This window comes from Halichoerus grypus, chromosome 6, assembly GCF_964656455.1.
Source record: "Halichoerus grypus chromosome 6, mHalGry1.hap1.1, whole genome shotgun sequence".
Taxonomy (NCBI): domain Eukaryota; kingdom Metazoa; phylum Chordata; class Mammalia; order Carnivora; family Phocidae; genus Halichoerus; species Halichoerus grypus.
This window is the reverse complement of record NC_135717.1, coordinates 158,842,691-158,864,006: the sequence shown is the minus strand read 5'-3', so window position 1 is coordinate 158,864,006 and position 21,316 is coordinate 158,842,691. Positions and strand designations below refer to the sequence as shown.

The window sequence follows — 21,316 nt, the reverse complement described above, 5'->3', positions numbered from 1 at the left end:
ATATATATATATATTTTAAAGATTTTATTTACTTATTTGACAGAGACACAGCAAGAGAAGGAACACAAGCAGGGGGAGTGGCAGGCAGAGGGAGAAGCAGGCTTCCTGCCGAGCGGGGAGCCTGATGAGGGGCTCGGTCCCAGGACCCTGGGATCATGACCTGAGCCGAAGGCAGATGCTTAACAACTGAGCCACCCAGGCGCCCCTAATATTTTCTTTTTTGGTGTTATTTAATTTCTTTATATATTTTGGATATAAACCCCTTATCAGATGTATCAATTGCAAATATCTACTCTCATTTACTAGGATGCCATTTTGTTTTGTTGATGATTTCCTTTGCTGTGCAAAAGTTTTTTCTTTTGATGTAGTCCCAATAGTTTATTTTTGCTTTTGTTTCCCTTGCTTGAGAACACCTATCCATAAATATTTTGCTGAGGCTGATGTCCAAGAGATTATATTGCCCATGTTTTCTTCTAGGAGTTTTATGGTTTCAGGTCTCACATTTAGGTCTTTAATCCATTCTGACTTTATTTTTGTATATGGTTATAAGAAAGTGGTCCAGTTTCATTCTTTTGCATATAGCTGTCCAGTTTTCCCAACACCATCTGTTAAAAAGACTGTTTTTTCTCAACTGTATGTGTTACCTTTTTCATAGATTAATTGACCATATAGGTGTGGGTTTATTTCTGGGCTGTCTATCCTATTCCATTGGCCTATAGGTCAATTTTTGTCCTAAGCAGAGCATCTTTGAAAAGTATCAAGTACTATAGAAATGAGTTGTCACTATTATCATCACAATCATCATCTTAATTCATTATATACCTTAAGTATTAATGATAATTATCTATTTTGTCAGTAAAATTATATTTATGATGCATATCTGGTACTGAAATTAAGAATTAAGCTATTAGTACCTTCAAGCTATTGGTTCTATCTATAATGATGAGGATTAGGTAATTGTCTAGAACACTTTTATTTTAATATATCGTTACATAAATGGTTCCTGTCAAAGGTCCAATTTATTTAGGACTAAAAGTTTACATGAACTATTCTTTCTTTTACTTTTTGCAGAGCACAGCTAGTCAAGAATCAGGAACTGTGTTTTCTGCAATTAAGATAATAAATGTGATTCCTGTGTTTGTCTTTAGCTACCTATACTTCAAATATAGTCTGAGTAAACATTCTAAAAGAAAAATGGCAGTATGCTTTTTATTATACATATGATTATTAGACCAAAGTGTATTTATAAAGAACAATTTATAAAAATTGTTTCAAGAGTTACCCTCATTAACTCCTTAAACTTTTTACATGACAGCATTCATTAAAACAGAAAATTCCTTTTGGAACCTACTGCTCCTTTCCTACTATGCCTCAGCTCTGCTCTTTTAGCCTTCATTGTGACTGCTCCATCTCTTAGCTTCTTAGACCTTGTTCAGCTTTTCATTTGAAGAATGTTAGTAAGTCTCTCCCTCCCCAGATCCCTTCTAAATTCACTGGGTAGAAAATCATGGTTTTCCCTTGACTGTTTCCAAAGACACAATATAGATGTATCATTCTTAAATTTCTGCTACAAATTTGTAGCAAATAAATGAATTCATTTATATATCAAACATAAGCATTCATTAAATAAAAGTATGAAGACTAGAAAGATGAAATACTTTTTATGATCCAATGATGAAACAGATTATCAAACATGACTCTATTTGTCAAATTGTACATATATGACTAGTAGTTTGCCCCCCACCCCTATCTCGCTGTTTGGCTTTATGTGGTTTCAGTTACCCTCCCTACCAGTCAGGAGGCAGATGATCCTCTTTCTGTCTGTTGTCACAATGTCAATAGTAGCCTAATGCAAGGTCACAATGCCTATGTCATTCACCATGCTTCATTTCATCATGTAGGCATTTTATCATCTTACATCATCAAAAGAAGGGTGAGTATAGTACTAGAAGATATTTTGAGAGAAACACCACATAACTTTTCCTACAGTATATTGTTATAATTGTTATATTGTTGCTAATCTCTTATTGTGCCTAATTTATAAATTAAACTTTATTATGTAAGTACGTATAGGAAAAACATAGTATATATAGGGTTTGGTACCACCCACGGTTTCAGGCATCCACTTGGGGTCTTGGAATGATCCCCTGCAGATAAGAGAGGACTACTGAATTATGCAAATATGAAAACACTTGTTTTTAGGTGGTGATCTTACATTTTAATTAATGATTTTTATGTATTTTTAGAATTAACATTCTTAAGTTGAAAATAGAGCTACCATATGACCCAGCAATTGCACTACTGGGTATTTACCCCAAAGATACAAATGTAGGGATCCGAAGGGGTACGTGCACCCCAATGTTTATAGCAGCAATGTCCACAATAGCCAAACTATGGAAAGAGCCAAGATGTCCATCGACAGATGAATGGATAAAGATGATGTAGTATATATATACAATGGAATATTATGCAGCCATCAAAAGGAATGAAATCTTGCCATTTGCAACAACGTGGATGGAACTGGATGGTATTATGCTGAGCGAAATAAGTCAGAGAAAGACATGTATCACATGATCTCACTGATATGAGGAATTCTTAATCTCAGGAAACAGAGGGTTGCTGGAGTGGTGGGGCGTGGGAGGGATGGGGTGGCTGGATGATAGACATTGGGGAGGGTGTGTGCTATGGTGAGTGCTGTGAATTGTGTAAGACTGTTGAATCACAGACCTGTACCTCTGAAACAAATAATACATGTTAAAAAAGAAAAAAAAAAAGAAGATAGGAGGGAAAAATGAAGGGGGGGGATATCGGAGGGGGAGATGAACCATGAGAGACTATGGACTCTGAGAAACAAACTGAGGGTTCTAGAGGGGAGGGGTGTGGGGGAATGGGTCAGCCTGGTGATGGGTGTTAAAGAGGGCACATTCTGCATGGAGCACTGGGTGTTATACACAAACAATGAATCATGGAACACTACATCAAAAACTAATGATGTAATGTATGGTGATTAACATAAAAAATTAACATTCTTTACATTTTTAATAGTTAGAAAGCACTTCTGTTCATAGCTATGGTGAGTTGACAATATATCAGATAATTAATATACAGAGATCCAGTTGCTGAGAATATGCATCTATTTGTTCACCTCTGTATAGTATACATCCATTTGTGGGTCTATCACAGAGCTCTGCTAATTTGTGCACAAAGGAATGCGATGTGTCTAACACTGGCACTTCTGATTCTTGTTCTCAGAATCTATGAAATTTTTAAGAAGTTTCAGTTTTCAGAAGCAGCAGGTTTCTGGCCTTCCTATTCTCTTAAGCTATTGTATCATAAAGTCAAGTTTCTCTCTAGAAAACTCCTTACTGCTACCCTAAGGCAATTAAATTGCAGTGGTGCTAATGAGTTTGGCTGTCATCTGCTTCATTGCCCTCAGCTGTCTCCAGAACTATGCACTGGAAAGCACGCTGAAACCAAATTTGGGGTCTACCTGACTTTATGATCTTAGGTAATTCATGAAGCTTCTCTGGACATCAGTTTTCCCTAGTAACACAATTAGGGTCTCTCCATGTCACCAGGCTCTATAATTTTGGACTCTCTTTTCTTCTTTGAGTTTGCGGATGAATGTTTAGGTGGAGCTCTCAGTTGATGTGCCAGCCTACTCCTGATCCCACTGGCCTTTTCAAATGAGGCAGAGGTTTGAGAGGTGCTCAGATGTCATTTGTGCCCTATGTGTCTGTTTTTGATGCAGTGCTATTTATTTGCCAAATGACTGGCTACATGTTTACTTGTGCAAAGAAAACACTTCCCTGGTCCTGCTATAGAAAGAGACAGAAAGACCAGTTTCAAAGCTAACCGAATCAACATTTTACTCCTCTCATCTTATTATCTTCAAAGAAACTAAGTGGCATTAATGTTTGGAGGAATTTTTTCAAGTGAGTCAGAGCTGTTTTCAGAAAGTAACACTTGTAGTTTCTTGGCTTCAATTTTACATGAAGGAAAGGCAGGACGTTCCCACTTGACTTAAGTTAGTGCATTCTCTAAAGCTGCTTTTGTTTCTCAGGAAATGGATTATTGGCTTGCAAACGTATTTTTTTCCAGTGCCAAGTATAGTTAATTCATTCCCATTTTTAAAGATCTAAAAGTATGTGTACCTTTAAAAGAATGATACTGAACTTCACATAACCACCATCCAAGTTAAGACACAGAACATGGTCAGTAACTTAGAAATGCCTCACTGGCAATCCCAGATACCCAAAAGTTAATTACTATTTAATTTTCTGCTTTTCTCTATTGTTATACTACTTATACAAGTGCTCCTGAATAAAACAGTGCTTAGTTTTGTCTGCTTTGAACTCTATATAAATTAAATCATATTGTATGTTATTTTTTATTACATCTTTAATATGCAATTTTTAAATTCTCAAATCTATTCCATTTTCTATTTATTTGATCCAGTGACACCACTAGACTGATTATTTTAATTTTATACTAATTCTAATGTAAGGTAAATCTCCACTTTATTATTCTTCAAAAGTATCTTGACTATTCTCATCCTTGGCATTTCCATATAACATTATTTTCAACCTCAGGTACACAGAATTGGCCTAATTATATTTAATTTTTTTAACTAACCTCATTGATCAATTCGTGTTCTTTTCTCTAACCTTTATATTTATTTAATACTTAATATGATGAACTCTCATATCTACCATGTAACATAAGAATTAAAACATTATTCAAGAATTTACACCTTACCCTCTGTGCTCTTCCTTCTCATCCCCTTGCTTTCCTTATCTTGAATTTCATTTTTATTATTAACAAATGTTTGTATCAATATTCATTTGTCTGAATATTATACTGTTTAGTTTTGGTTTTGAACTTTATAGAAAAGATATTATACTGTATGTACTCTTCTGAGGTTTTTTCTTTTTTTCTTTTGCTACCATGCTACTAAGATTCATCCATGCTGTCCTAAGTAACACCACCAAGGATGTTAGCCTGTAATTTCTTTTCTTGTGGTGTCCTTGTCTGGTTTTGGAGTTAGGGCAATGTAAAATGAGTTAGGAAGTATTCACTCCTCTTCTATTGTTTGGAAGATTCTGAGAAGAATTGGTATCAATTCTTTGGATGTGTGGTAGAACTCACCAGTGAAGCTGTCTGGTCCTGGACTTTTGTTTGTTGGGAGTTTTTGTTTGTTTGTTTGTTTAGAAAGGGAGAGAGAGTTGGGAGGCGGCGCAGAGGGAGACAGAAAATCTTAAGCAAGTTCCATGCCCAGTGTGGAGGCCCACTTGGGATCCATCTCTGAGATCATGCCCTGAGCTGAAATCAAGAGTCAGATGCTTAATCGGATGAGCCACCCAGGAGCCCCTGTTGGGAGGTTTTTGATTACTGATTCAATCTCTTTACTAGTTATTGCTGTGTTCTGATTTCCTGTTTCTTCCTGATTTGGTCTTGGTAATTTGTATGTTTCAAGGAATTTATTCTTCTAGGTTGTCAAGTTTCTTTCTTTTTTAAGACTTTGTCACAGACAGAGAGAGAGCAGCAGGCAGAAGGAGAAGTAGGCTCCCCACTGAGCAGGCAGCCCGATGTGGGGCTCGATCCCAGGACCCTGAGATCATGACCTGAGCCGAAGGCAGATGCTTAACCAACTGAGCCACACAGGCACCCCCTAGGTTGTCAAGTTTTTGCTACATAATTGTTCACTAGTTTCTTATCCTTTGTTCTTCTGTGCTGTCAGTTATAATGTATCCTCTTTCATTTCTCATTCATTCCAATCTTTTTTTCTTGGAGAGTCTAGCTAACAGTTTGTAATTTATTTATCTTTTCTTTTTTTTTTTTTTTTTTTTTTTCCAAACTTGCCTTATTTATTTATTTATTTATTTTTTAATTTTTTGATTGTTATGTTAATCCCCATACATTACATCATTAGTTTTAGATATAGTGTTCCATGATTCATTGTTTGTGCATAACACCCAGTGCTCCATGCAGAACGTGCCCTCCTCAATACCCATCACCAGGCTAACCCATCCTCCCAACCCCCTCCCCTCTAGAACCCTCAGTTTGTTTTTCAAAGAAGAACCACCTCCTAGTTTCATTGATCTTTTCTATTTGTTTTTACTCTTATTTCTGCTCTGATCTTTGTTACTTTTTTCCTTCTACTAACTTCATTTGTTCTTTTTCATTTTGTTTTCTTCTTTGAGGTATAAAGTTAGGTTGAGATTTTTCTTGTTTCTTGAGGTAGGCATGTATTACTATGAACTTCCCTCTTAGGATTGCTTTTGCTTTATCCCATACGTTTTGGTACATTGTATTTCTATTTCCGAATGTCTCAAGCTAGGTCTTATTTCTCCTTTGACCCACTGGATGTTCAGTAGCATGTTTAATCTCCACATATATGTGAATTTTTCCAGTTTTATTTTTGTAATTTCTCATCTTATACCATTGGGGTCAGAAAAGATGCTTCATGTGATTTCAATCTTTTAAGATTTATTTATTTGAGAGAGAGAGAACAAGCAGTGGGGAGGGGCAGAGGGAGAGAAAGAGAGAGAGAGAGAGAGAGAGAGGCAGACTCCCTGCTGAGCAGGAAGCCTGATGTGGGGCTCGATCCCAGGACCTGAAGATCATGACCTGAGCCAAAGGCAGACGCTTAAATGACTGAGCCACCCGCACGCCCCGTGATTTCAATCTTCTTAAATTTATTAAGACTTGTTTTGTGGCAGAACATGATCTATTCTGGAGATTTTTTTTTTAAATTTAAATCCAATTTAGTTAACATATAGTGTATTTCAGTTTCAGAGGCAGAGTTTAGTGATTAATCAGTTGCATATAACACCCAGTGCTCATTACATCAAGTGCCCTCCTTAATGCCCATCACGCAGTTACCCCAACCCCCCCACCCACCTACCCTCCAGCAACCCTCAGTTTGTTTCCCAGAGTTAAGAGTCTCATGGTTTGTCTCCCTTCCTATTTCATCTTATTTTATTTCCCCCCCTTCCCATATGATCCTCTGTTTTGTTTCTTAAATTCCACATATGCATGAGATCATATAATTGTCTTTCTCTGGTTGAATTATTTCACTTAACATAATACCCTCTAGTTCCATCCACGTCGTTGCAAATGGTAAGATTCCATTTTTTTGATGGCTGAGTAACATTGCATTGTATATATATACACCACATCTTCTTTATCCATTCATCTGTCCATGGACATCTGGGCTCTTTCCATAGTTTGGCTATTGTGGACATGGCTGCTATAAACATTGGGGTGCAGGTCCCCCTTCAGATTACTATGTTTGTATCCTTTAGGTAAATACCTAGTGGTGCAATTGCTGGATCTTAGGGTAGCCATATTTTTAACTTTTTGAGGAACTTCCACACTGTTTTCCAGTGGCTGCACCAGCTTGCATTCCTGCAAACAGTGTAGGATGATTCCCCTTTCTCCTCATCCTCACCAACATCTGTTGTTTCCTGACTTGTTAATTTTAGCCGTTCTGACTGGTGTGAGGTGGTATCTCATTGTGGTTTTGATTTGTATTCTGGAGAATGTTTCATGTGCACTTGAGAATTATGTATTCTGTTGCTTTAGGATGGAATGTTTTGTATATATCTATAACATGCTGTATAGGCCAATGTTATTTTTCTGTCAGGATGATTTATCCATTGATGTAAGTGGGGTATTAAAGTTCTCTACTATAAGTGTCTTGCTATCTATTTCTCCTTTAGGTCTATTAATATTTGTTTTATATACCAGGTGCCCATGTTGGGTATGTTGGGAAAGTTGTTGGATTGACTGACCCCTTTATCATTATATAATGATCTTCTTTGTCTATTACATTTTTTTAAAAAAAAATCTATTTAAAAATCTATATTTAAAGCAGGCAATATAGTTTTCCCAGCTTTCCTTAGGTTTTTATTTGCATGGAATATCTTTTTCAATCACTTTATTTTCAGTCTATTTATGTTCTTACATCAGAATTGAGTCTCCTAGGTAGCAAATAGATCAGTTTTGTCTTTTTATCCCTTCAGCTACTCTGTCTTTTGATTGAAGAATTTATTTTATTTACATTTAAAGTTGTTACTGATAGGTATGTACTTACCACCATTTGTTAATTATTTTGGCTGTTTTGGAGTTCCTCTCGATTCATTTCTTGATCTCTCCTTTTATGATTTGATGGCTTTCTTTAGTGGTGGGCTTAGATTCCTTTCTCTTTCATATATCTACTATAGGTGTTTTGCTTTGTAGTTATTAGGCTTACATATAACAACTGTCTAAGTTGATAATTATTTAAGTTTGATCACATTCTCAAGCTCTATACTTTTACTCTCCCTCCAACATTTAGTTTTTATGTCATAATTTCCAAATTTTGTGTATCCCTTAACTAATTATTGTGGTTATAATGATTTTTACTACTTTTGTCTTTTAAGCTCATACTAACTTTAAGTGATCATTTCCACTTCTTTTCTATATATTTACCAGTGAAATTTATACTTTCATCTGTTTTCTTGTTACTAATTAGTGCCCCTTCATTTCAACTTAAAGAAGTCCCTTTAACATTTCTTGTTAGGCTGGTCAAGTAGTGATGAACTCCTTTAGCTTTTGCTTGTCTGGAAAACTCTTCATCTTCCCTTCAATTTTGAAGGACACTGTTGTTGGGCAGAGTATTCTTGGTTGGCAGTTTTGTTTTGTTTTTTTCCTTTCAGCACTTTGAATAAATCATGCCACTTTCTTCTGGCCTATAAGTTTTCTACTGAGAAATCTGTAGTTTTACGTGTGTGGGGGGGGTTCCCCTTGTACGTAACAAGTTGTTTTTCTCTTGCTGCTTTTAATATTCTTATAACTTCTGATTATAATGTCTTGGTGTAATTCTCTTTGGGTTACTCTTATTTGGCTCCCTGGATCTGGATGTCTGGGTTCCACCCCAGAGATTCTGTTTTAATTTTCTAGGTCATAGCTTGGTCAAGAGGAGATTTTAAAATTCTCCAGTGGATTTTAATGCATGATCAAGGTTGAGAACCACTGCTTTAAAACCACTCAGTCAGAAAGGGCTGTCTGAGCAAAACTTCCCCATGGCAGAGCCAGCCCAGGTTTGGCTAAGAGTGCCATACTCACCTGCAGTACTTGAGAGGAGTCCCCGAGAACTCACTGCCATCAGACTCAGGCTCAGATCGGTTCTCAAAGTCAGAAATTTGAAACACAGATAAGCTGGCATTTACATAGCCAACCATGCACCTGAAAAAGAATTCTATAACTAGATCTCTGATCACCTCTGCATCCAGTTCACTAAAGGCTTTACTTCCTAGAAGCTCTCGCACTTGTAAATGCCTTTAGCTGGCTCTGCCTTGTCATAAGCACTCAAGTTAGGATATACTGAAAAACCCTGGGTATGTGGAATCAGAAACAAGTCATTCTTTTATTCTAGTTCTTCTTGTTCAGAACCATCATACAGAATATCACTACCCCAATCAATACTTCAGTGAAATAGGGGAGAGACAGCATTGCATGATTAGTAGGCAAATCACTGTTTCTTTCCTTGATGATGTAAACACACATGCACACACACATTCCTTTATTAATGAATATCTACGCTCTCATAATGCCCTGGATATGACTGGTGTTACTATGACCTTCCTCCAAACTCACATCCCTTGCTATAGTCATGCTAGACTATATTCCTTGCATATACCATATGCTCTCATGCCTCTGTTCAGGTTGTCTTTTCTATTGGGATTCCCTATTCATTTCCTTCTAAGTAGAAATAGTGCTCATTTTTCAATGACCAACTGAAATGGCACCCCTTCTGGGAAGATGTCCTAATCCCCCCAGAAAAAACCTCATTCCCTCCTCTGTATGGTGCTGCTGTACTTAATACATTAGGTACATTACTGTACAGCTTGTGCTAGACTTGCCTGCATAGATGAAGGTCTTCTTTAGACTGTAGTTGTTTTTGGAGCAGAACAGGTGTCATAAGTATTTTTTATATCTTGTGTAGTGCAGGAATCCGTTAAATATCAAATTCAATTGATTTTATTTGAGGAAAACTAAAGCATCAGAGATTCTGTCAAGGTCTTAAGCATGGACCAGGAATAAAACTATTGCCTCCATACCCCAGGGCTAATAAGCTTCTTGAGGACATAGCTTCTATTCTGTACTAGGAGTCCGTATATTAAAATACTAAAAACTTAGGTTTGAGGGTCAAATTGTAGCTCTTCTGCTTTCTAGCCACGCAAATTTTGCAAGTTATGTAACTTCTTTAAGCAACAAAAGTGCCTACCTCCTAAGAGTCATTGTGGGGATTAAATGAAATGATACATGTAAAGTGAGTGATAGAGTGCCTAGCCTATAGGAAGATCTTAATTAAATGTGAGTGGCTATCATTAATTTCTTGTATCTTGCAGAAGGTCAATAAATAATTATTGATTTAATGAATAAATCATAGCTTTCAAATTCTCTTCATTAACTTGTCTGGCATGATTATTCCAAGCTGCTGAACACCAAACCAAAATGAGGACACAAACGCAGTTCTGAGAGAACATGAGTTCTGTGTGCTGTCTTGATCAAGACAAATCACTGGGGTTTTATCATGGCCTTAAAAAAATGAACCAAGCAGAAGGACCCATTTGTCAAGTCACTTATGGGGGAAACAGATGGTCAGTGGGTATGTAATATGCCTTAATCCAACTGGCAGCAGGTCTCCCCTACCATTCCTTGGAAGGGTAATTTGGAATAATGTCTCCCTCCTCTTTGAACTGCCTAGAACATGACATAAAAGCAAATTAGTGCTTTGATTATTAGCTGTCATAGAGAAGGAGCCAGTTTTTGTGAACTATAGAATGTAGCAGAGTTTTCTCAGGAGCCAAACAGTGGGAAAGGAAAGGTGCTCTGGAAACTGGCAGAAAACAGGCCCAACATTGAAATGAAGTACTCACAACCCCTCCCACACTCATCTCCCAAAGCAGCCCTGCCACTTTATTGAAATTAAAGCTGTGGCCTAATGGCTGCTCTGTCCAAAAACTCAATTGAGAAAAATCTAAATTTAAATAAAATATCAGTCTCATGGACAACACTCTACTTTCAAAGTAAAGAGGATGTATCTTTGAACTATTTATTAAGCATATTCATGTAATGTCAGTCATAAATCCAAGTTAAAAATGTGCCTTTGGTGGTTCTATACTCCTGCGTACAAAGCATCACACATGGACGTAAGACATGTATACATAGTTATCAGCTGTGTAAGTCTTCCTTCCATATCCTTTCCATAATCAGGGAAGAAGAGGGACTGCTAAACTCAACTGTCTGGGCATTTCTCAAAGTCTTTTCACTGTGGTAGAATCTTATCTATTGCCCACAATAAATAGTGGAGGCACTCATCAAATCAGGGAAATGAGATTTCCCACAGTTCCCTGTATGAAGTTCAGCCAATGGCATTCATGTGTGAATTCGGAGGCCATAGGCAGCAGTAGATCCCATGTCCATCCCTATATGCTGGCAGGAGATCACTATACCCTCAATGTGGCCACCAGCTCCAAGTTAGAGGAAAGATGAAGCTATACTGATGATGAGGCAGAGAGAGCGAGAGAGAGAAAAGTATCAGACAAAGGAAGGGTTTCTGTAAATATAAAAAATGTTAATTTTCTTAAGGGACTGGTAGATGGCTTCTGAAGGATTTCCAAAAAAGGAGATTCAGAAAATATCTTATGTAAGGGTAGGATTGTTTGAATTAGGATGCATGCCTTTTCCAAGTAACTTCTGTAAAGATCACATTCATTTAAATTTGAGAATTCTGGTTTTAAAACCATTCATGACTTACTGTTTTAATCCTTTAATGAAAAAGATCAACTAGTGATCATTAGTAATCAAGTTTAAGGAAAAGAAAAGAACCTGAAGTTGACTTTTGAGTTTGTAGATTCCAGATCAAACTTATTGTGCAGTGTCTCTGAATTTTGCTATTAAATTTGCCTTTGAGGTTTTAGATATAGTGACACAAACAGAATGTGGATAGGGCTCAAATGATGAAAAAGCTAGAAGAAATAAGATCTGGTTTACGCATTTAAAGTCAAATGTGCCTTATAGATAATAAATGACAAATTTAAAAATTTATAATTAGGCTAATGAGATGACAGAAGAAAGTGGACTTCTGACTTATTGCAATAAAAATGTCAGATATTATGAAAAAAGAAAGATTAAATCTCTGTACAGTTGGCTTTATGTTTTTAAATGAAACTTTGCAATTGGTTATGTTGGTGATCTACTGACTTACAATTTGCAAAAATATATTACTTTATTAAGATATTTGTGGTTCATTCTGTGACAGTTTGAACATGTGTCCTTGATCAAGTCTCTAAGTCCTTATTATTTCACTATTTCTACATGAAAACCAGCTATATACCTTACAATAATCCTAAGGCCTGCACATATTCTTAAGGAATGTTCCACATCTCTAGCTTGATAACGAAGTAATTAGTTTATTAAAACATTCAATGGATGGGGGGGGCTCAAAATGATCTTTTGTGCTATTTGAAAAATAATTTATTGATTAAAACTGTTCTGTCAGAGTTAAATTTCATAGTATACACCTTCAATTTTGCTTCATAATTTGTCTCCAAATGCATATTCAGAGGTGATTTTAGTTCTCTAAGCACTTTTCTAGAGGGCTCATATGAAAATCACTTGAAAGAGGAAGTGACTTCATTTTGCAAACAATGAACAATCTGAGCATGGGCATTGGTCCAGGAATCTACCTAGGCAGGCTGCAGCCAAAAAGAAGAAATGTCTTAAGAGGAAAAATGAAACACTTGAAAATTGCCTGTGTACCCATTGTGTGGAGTACATTGCCTTAACTCACAGTATTCCTCCCATGTTCAGATCTGGCTGGAAAATGAGAATGTCCTCCCCTCTATGCCCCTGAAGATGCATTCACTGAACACTCACGATAGTAGGGAGACTGGCTGGAAGGCACAGCCAGGAATGGCTGACACATCCTGTCATAGATATAATGGTCATGTGAACTGAGTGACTGGATATATGCATGAAATTCTCATCTTTGGAGAAGCCAGGGAAAGCTGAAAAAATGGTAAGAAGGAGGCCCTGAGGTAGTCTGGGGTTTTGGAGGTTGGTTTGGTTGGAGTACTTTTGATTTAGAGTCAGCTTCAATTGAAATAAGGCATTTCTACAGGTGAATTAAATCATAATAAGTGGAATTTGACTATGCACATACTACCTCAAAAGCCTGTAACATTCTAAAATTTGACAATGTTGCTCCTCTATGAAATCATTTCTAGCATTTCCAAATTGGGAAAAAAAAAAAAAACCTTAAAAAGGATAATAGAGTAGCTGGTGGGGCAGAAAATAAGATTCATGAAGAAACTTATACAAATGCAACTATTTGAAAACAAGAAAAATGACCAATGGATTAGAAGATAGAAGGTAGATCTATAAATATTCAAAGTGGCAGAAGGCTCTTACATGAAAGGTTATATATAAAAAATAGCCCAGGGAGCCCAATAAACCTAAATCAAGGAGACTGTTAAATTTTAATCTCTATGAATATTGTCTTAAATCTACTGTCAACATTCTAAAGCTTTTTTTTAAATTTTTAAATTTTAATTTTTTTTTTTTAAGATTTTATTTATTTGACAGAGAGAGACACAGTGAGAGAGGGAACACAAGCAGGAGTGGGAGAAGCAGACTCCCCACTGAGCAGGGAGCCCGATGCGGGGCTCTATCCCAGGACTCTGGGATTATGACCTGAGCCGAAGGCAGATGTTTAACTGACTGAGTCACCCAGGCGCCCCTACATTCTAAAGCTTTGATTCACTATCAACTGCACATAAATGTTTCCATTTTATTTTTGGGTTCCCCCCAAACCAAAACAGGTTTCATTATATTTGCGGTCCAGAAAGAGTTTAAATAACCATTGGGACTTAAACCCTCGGGGAGTTCTCTCCTGTTAGATGAGCTGGATAAACATTTATTGACAATGGCCCCCAGGGCTGTGTGGTTCAGGATGGAGAGCACTGTATGGCTCTAGGCTTTGCCTTCATGTGGATTCTATCAGTTACTCTGCCTTGTGATTCTGGATTTAACCTCTCAATCTTTTTCTGCTCTTCAAAGTGAGGGTAATAATGCCTGTCCCACTCCCGGGGGGTTGTTTTGAGAATCAAATGCAAAACGATGGGAAAGTGGTTTAAACAAAGGCAAGCTTTTCTAGGCTCAGTCAAGCAGAGAATGTTGGCTACAGTCAGAAACAATATGTGAGTAGTACAACATAAGCCTTTAAATCTCTTAAAATGGGATGGTAGGTTCACTTAAAGTTGCTTGATAATTAGTGTCTAATGGCCACATGGTTATTATAGTAAAGAACTTTATAGAAGCCTCTTCAAATACCTGGATTGTAAGCTTTATTGCATTCAACCATCCATGCCTTAGAGCAGTAATGTAGGATTAATAATGAAATTGGAGCTAGGCCAGGGGTGCATGAATTTGGCTGACTTGATTTGGTAGCACTTTATTCCTTGGGGCTAATTGAACTACAGTGGTTATACGGATTAGTTTAGTTCTGACTAGTAAACCAGGAGGTAGGGCTGCCTGTGTGAGTAGTCATAGCCCACGTGGGGTGATTTCTGGGGCATTGAAAAGTCTCCCAAAACATACTCCACTCTGACCTACAGACCTCTAAATCCCACAATTAGAATTGGATTATTTTTACTTTAGCCAAACAAGGATTTTTCTCCCATTAAAGTAGGTTAAATTTCTTGTCTCTTTCCAAGGGTATAGGAAGGAAATCTAGGCGATGTGTTATAATTTTGCCTGGACTTTACCTGACCAGAAATACCCAGAAAGCCCTGGCTTTTGGGAATCACTTAGGTGATGCCACAGAATTGAATTTGCCTGGGGTAATATGTACCTTGGTCAGGTCAATAGCCAGGAAAGAATCATTCAGTTATTTATTCCACAAATATTTATTGAGTACCTAACAGGGTACTTAATGCATGGTTGCATATTTCCCATGCAGAATTTGCAGAGTCTCCATATGATGTCACAAGAGGAATCAGATTCTAACTGTTCCTCTTACAAACTCATAAAAATGGCATAACTGTATACTCTATCATGTGCTACTTTTTTGGGCTACACACATTAGCATACCATACATTTCTGAATTCATAGTGGGCAGGGCTCAGGGGTAGGGGAAATGATTAATTCCACCTAAAACTTGTGTTACTTATATTGAACCCCATCTCTTCAGTAGATCATGATGTGTTTTCTTTGGCTGAAAGTGTCCTCATAATTCTACCTCTCCCACTACCATCCTTCTCATCCTGGGTTGCTCCAATGCAGGAGCTTCTGTCTGAGTGTACCAGCATCATACAGTGCATAGGGAGTGGGGATTTCATGATAGTTTTATGACAAACTTACTTTTGTCCAGCTTCTCCTTGGCCTGCACAAGGTCCATACTTATAGGCATACACCAAGCGAGGGATAAAGTCAGATGTTATCGCGATGACAAATGCATTTGTAATAACCGAGAGAATTCCAATGCCTTCAAGGATGCCATACCAAATTCCTATTCAAAGAGAAGTGTTATATTAGTTCCAGACACAACAGCAGAGATAATAGTACAAAAACAACTGGGGTAACTCATTTCAATAGTCCTTTCCATGGGTCCTTTCAAATTCCCAAATACACTTGTAACCAAGAGTAAGAATTTGTACTTGCAAACACCTTGGCATTGGAGGAGTTTCTGGGAAAGTGCCAATGCTCATGACTTAATGACTCAGTCAGGATCAGACTTATGTCAGAGAGTTCTGGTCAGCGATAAGGCACTGATACATTATCCAGTAAGATGAGCGCTCACACTGTTAAACCACTACCAGGCTGGGAGCTCCTGAAGGGTGCTGACATCTGGGTGGGCCCAGTCCCTGCTGCACTGACCTAGGGTAGGTACTCACTGAATGTGGGTTTGTTTCATAGGGAGGTTAAAGACCGCTGTGAGTCAAGTACATCCATATTCAATTCTCTTCTATACACACTGAGCACCTGCTGGCTCTGTTCTAAGCATTTGATGCAGAAATGAATAAAAGATGGTCTCTGATCTCAGGCGGTGCACAAGAGGCTGCACCTGATTCGACTCAGCCTCTCTTGTCAAAGACCAAAGGCCATCTCTGTCTTTCCCTGTGACTCAGGGAAACATTTGGGCAAAACAAAGTAAAGCAAATGGAAGATTACTTTAAAAAGGAAAATAAGTGATAATCAAAATTCTAGATTCCAAGTTCAAATAAAATCGAGAATCTATTTAAGCACAAATTCTCTAGTACTGGAAATTATAAATTTCCAAATAGGCAACTTTACTTCTTGTCTCTTATTATTTAAAGCTAACATAATTATTCTTTTGCAAGAATAAGTTAAGTCATCTTACATGGAAACCATAAGTAAAAATTTAAAGTTGATGTTTGTTTTTATTTTATCCACCAGATGGTTAATATCTTAAAAAAATTTCAAATCCAACTTACCTATGTCTTTGGCCCTTGAAGCTAAAGGTCGCCTCCACTGTGTGACAAATTTGTACGCATCAAGTCGAATTTCAATTATGTTATTCAGTAAGGCCAGAAGTGGTGCTAGGGGAAAAGCTGCCACAAAGATAGTTGTGAATCCAAACTGAAGAACTAGGGAAGAAAAAAGGAAAAAGAACAAAGAATATTGGTTTTCCATTACTATTTTCAAAAGGATAATAATCTTAATGTGTCCTTGTCTTCGCCCATATTTTTTCCAATATAGAAGCCCAGGAAATATCTCTTCCAGAAAGATAGCCAGGACACTGGAGAAAGAGGTACTACCTGGGCCTGGAAGGAATGACATCCTAGCAATGATCATACCTAGGATCCAGATCTTGTTTTCTAACTACCATTCTCTAATAACAGGGCTCCTTGAAAAAATGTTTGATTCCACAGCCATGGCAGGGAAAATACAAGGGGAGGCTGGAATATCTCATGATGCCAGAAAGTTAGGAAGTCCTTGAAATCAAATGGGGAGCATATCAGTAGGACACAGGACAAACTTGAAGGAGCTACCAATGGCAAAACCTGGAACAATACATACAACAAAATAAATGATAGTATTGGGTTAAATCCAAAGACTAAATATCTAAGTCCATACTGATATAAATGCTTATATAAATAACTGAATAAATGGAGGAGAAGGGATAGCTCCTCCCTATGGTAGAATTTTAATTAACAAATTAGAAAATAAATGCATAAAAATAAATGTAAAAAGAATGATAAAGATAGAAAATTACCATTGGTCAACAACATCACAGTAATTATTGCAGACAAGAACCAGTAAAGAATGCTAAAATTAGTAGGGGGAATTATAGTAAAAAAAAAAAATAGGACATTTATATATTCTCAAAAGTATCTCCATACATGATAGTAATTACAAAGAAAAAAACATTATCTTTACAGTGGAAAAACCTGGTAGCCATCACCTTCACCAAGTAAATATTACTTGTAATAAGACATATTGACATCTCATGCCCCTGATATGATGTACTGAGGATACATCGTTTCTGTGGTGATCTTGCCAAAAAGGCATCATGAGAAAACGTTAGATAAACCCAAATTGAAGGACCTTCTACTGAACTCTAAACCAGTACTCTTCAAATATATCAAGATCATGAAAAACAAAGAACTGTCATAGATTGGAAGAAACTAAGGAGACACAACATTTAAATGCAATGTTGGATCCTGGACAGTCAAGGACAATAAAAAGTAAAAAAAAAAAAAAAAAACTGGTAATATTAAAATAAGGTCTGTGATTAGTTAATAGTGTTGTATTAATGTTTATTTTCTGGTTTTAATAAATATATAACATATTAACATTAGGGGAAACAAGGTGAAGACTATATGGGAGCTCTGTATTTTGCAACTTTGCAAAATAGAATGTTAAAAACAAACCGAAACAAAAAAAAAAAAAAAAAGAAAAAGGCAGTCCCTGATGCAAAGCAACCAGAGAGCATAATAGAAAATTTAAAAATACAATTTATTGGGCATTGTGGACTGCAAAAAAGTACTTGGCTAAATGGATGACTACATAGTTTGTTTTTGCTTTTTTAGACTATTTTAGAAAGTAACAAAATAATGACTAACACATATTCCATTTCTATGTAACAGCCACTGTTCTAATTACTTCACATATATTAGCTCATTTAGTTTTCACAATTACCCTATTGTAGGCACTAAGAGGTCAGGTAACTTGCTTGACACACAACTAAGAAGCAATTGCTAATGTGGGTAATGTGGTTCAAGAGTCCTGAAGAGTCAGTCCATTTACCTCATCTCTTTGGCACTGCCACCTCCAGGATGTCACCTGTCTTTGGTCACATTCATACTCTATGCCTATGCTGCTGGCCCTTCACCCACCAAGAGACACAGGAATCTCCCTTAGTTCTCCCCTTGGCTTCCTCTTTCTGCTTTCTTCTTTCCTTAGGTCAGTCCATCTACTCTCATGACTTCATTATTATCTCTCTGATAAGGATTCTCAATTCCCTATCTCTTACTCTGAATCTTACCAGGGAATTTCTAGTTGTCTGCTGTTAATGCTACAGAAGCAGCACTCTCCAAACCCTGATTCAATCTTAAACCTCAATCCCTCATCCTTAAATCTGTTCCTCCTTTCATGTCTTCCTTCCTTTCAGATTTGTCTTGCAAAAAAACCAGGTCTCCTCTAGCTCACTTTTCATGACCATTAGCCTCCAAGTCTCCACTCTCCCCACTGGAGTTCAGACTCATGTTCTAACTGACTTCTCTGCCTCAGACTTTCACCTCCCTCCGCCATCTCACTGCTGTCAATATTGGTTAAAGCCCGTAATCAATCATTAATCATTTCCCTATTCCAAATGTTTCAGAAGGTTCTCATTGCCTATAGACTAAATCCCCAACTTTTCACTGTGCCATTCAAGGATCTTCCAAGCCTCATGTCCAAAATTACCTCATGCCTAGACAGGCTTCCCAAACAATCCTCTACTTTGGCCACATGAGACTTCTGGTTTTATGGGGTCATGTCATATACTTAGTGTTTTTATTCATACTCTGGTGAAATTCTATTCTTCCTTCAAGGGTAAGCTTGATGTGGCCTCTGCTGGAACCTCTCATAATTGTAATTACTGCTTCCTCAGTAGCTTCTGCAACTCTACTTACATTGGAGAACTTATTTTGTCTTGATTTTATGGCTCTTTCCCTGTATGGTACTGACTCTTATGTTTAAGCCTTTGATCCATTTTGAGTTAATTTTTGTGAGCGATATAAGACAGGGGTCCAATTTAATTTTTCTGCATGTGTTTATCCAGTTTTCCCAACACCATTTGTTGGAGACTATCCTTTCCCCATTAAGTATTCTTGGTTCTCTTGTTGAATATTATTTGACCATACATGAAGGAGTTTAATTCTGGCTTTTCTATCCTATTCCATTGGCCTGTGTGTTTAATTTTACTCCAGAAAGATACTGTTTTGTTACTACAGATTATAATATGGTTTGAAATCAGGAAGTGTGATATCTCCAACTTTGTTCTTTTTCCTCTGGACTGTGTTGGCTATTTGAGTTCTTCTGTGGTTCCACACAAATTTTAGGTTTTTCTTTTACATTTTTTGGTTAAAGATTTTATTTATTTGAGAGAGGGAGAGAGACAGACTCCCCACTGAGCAGGGAGCCTGATGCGGGGCTCAAATCCAGGGCCTGAGATCATGACCTGAGCTGAAGGCACCTGCTTAACTAAGCCACCCAGGCACCCTGGTTTTTTGTTTTTTGTTTGTTTGTTGTTGTTTTTCTGCTTCTGTGAAGAATGCCATTGGTATTTTAATGGGGATTGCATTGAATCTACAGACGACTTCGGGTAGTATGGACATTTTAACATTAATTCTTCTAATCCATGAACAGAAGATGTCTTTTTTTTTTAATTTCTTTTTTTTATTGTTATGTTAATCCCCATACATTACATCATTAGTTTTAGATATAGTGTTCCATGATTCATTGTGCATAACACCCAGTGCTCCATGCAGAACGTGCCCTCCTCAATACCCATCACCAGGCTAACCCATCCTCCCACCCCCCTCCCCTCTAGAACCCTCAGTTTGTTTTTCAGAGTCCATCGTCTCTCATGGTTCTTCTAGATGTCTTTCAATTTGTGTCTTTTCAGTTTCATTCAGCAAAGTCTTATAGGTTTCATTTATACAGATCTTTCACTTTCTTGGTTAAATTTATTTCTAGGTCTTGACTTTGATGCTATTCAAGATGGAATAGCTCTCTTTCTCTTTCAGATGTTTCATTCTTAATGTATAGTATATCCTGCAACTTTACTGAAATTATTAATTAGTGCTGACAGTTTTTTTTGGTTGAGTCTTTGAGATTTTCTATATATAAAATCATTTCATCTGCAAATAGTGATAATTTTACCTCTTTTCTGATTTGGATGCCTTTTTTTTTTTTTTTTTTTTTGGTCTTACCTAATTGTTCTAGCTGGGAATTCCAGTACTATATTGAATAAGAGTAGGGAGAGTGGGCATCCTTGTCTTGTTCTTGATCTTAGAGGAAAAGGTTTCAGTTTTTCTCCACTGAGTATATTAGCTGTGGGTTTATCATATATGGCCTTTATTATGTTGAAGTATGTTCCTTCTATATCCAATCTGTTGAGGGTTTTTATAATGAAAGGAAGTTGTATTTTATCAAACGCTTTCTCGGAGTCTATTGATACTATCATATGATTTTTATTTCTTGTTCTACTAATGTATTACATTCGACTTGCCTATTTTCAACCAGCCTACATCCCAGGGATAAATCCCATTTGGTCATGGTGTTTGAATTCAAGAAGACATTAAAATGATTAGTTTACTAATATTTTGTTGAGAATTTTTGCATTTATATTCATCCAGGATATTTGCTCATAGTTTTCTTGTAGTGTCCTTACCTGGCTTTGGTATCAAGGTAATTTTGGCCTTGCAAAATGAGTCTGAAAGTGTTTTCTCTTCTTCTGTTTTTTGGAATAGTTTGAGAAGGATTTGTATTAATTCTTCTTTAAATGTTTGGCAGAATTCACCAGTGAAGCCATATGGCCCCAGGTTTGCTGTGGTGGGATATTTTTTATTACTGACTTAATCTCTTTGTTTGTGGTCTGTTCAGATTTTCTATTCCTTCCTGATTCACTCTTATAGGCTGTATGGTTTTAGAAATTTATCCATTTCTTCTAGGTTACCTAATTTGTTGGCATGTAATTGTTCATTATAGCCTCTTATAAACCTACGTATTTCTGTAGTGTCTATCGTATTATCTC

General features: G+C 36.9%; 1 protein-coding gene across 5 annotated transcripts in view; it reads right to left on the bottom strand.

Annotated features, from left to right (window-relative positions):
- The window catches only part of ANO4 (anoctamin 4), a 433,834-nt gene that overhangs the window by 13,944 nt on the left and 398,574 nt on the right, over positions 1 to 21,316 (bottom strand). For all 5 annotated transcript variants that reach the window (XM_078076469.1, XM_078076470.1, XM_078076471.1 and 2 more), the window contains 3 exons: positions 16,509 to 16,661; positions 15,415 to 15,562; positions 9,112 to 9,231 (listed from right to left, as the gene is read on the bottom strand). In XM_078076469.1, coding sequence (XP_077932595.1) covers positions 9,112 to 9,231; positions 15,415 to 15,562; positions 16,509 to 16,661 — 421 coding nt within the window. The remainder of the gene's footprint in view (positions 1 to 9,111; positions 9,232 to 15,414; positions 15,563 to 16,508; positions 16,662 to 21,316) is intronic.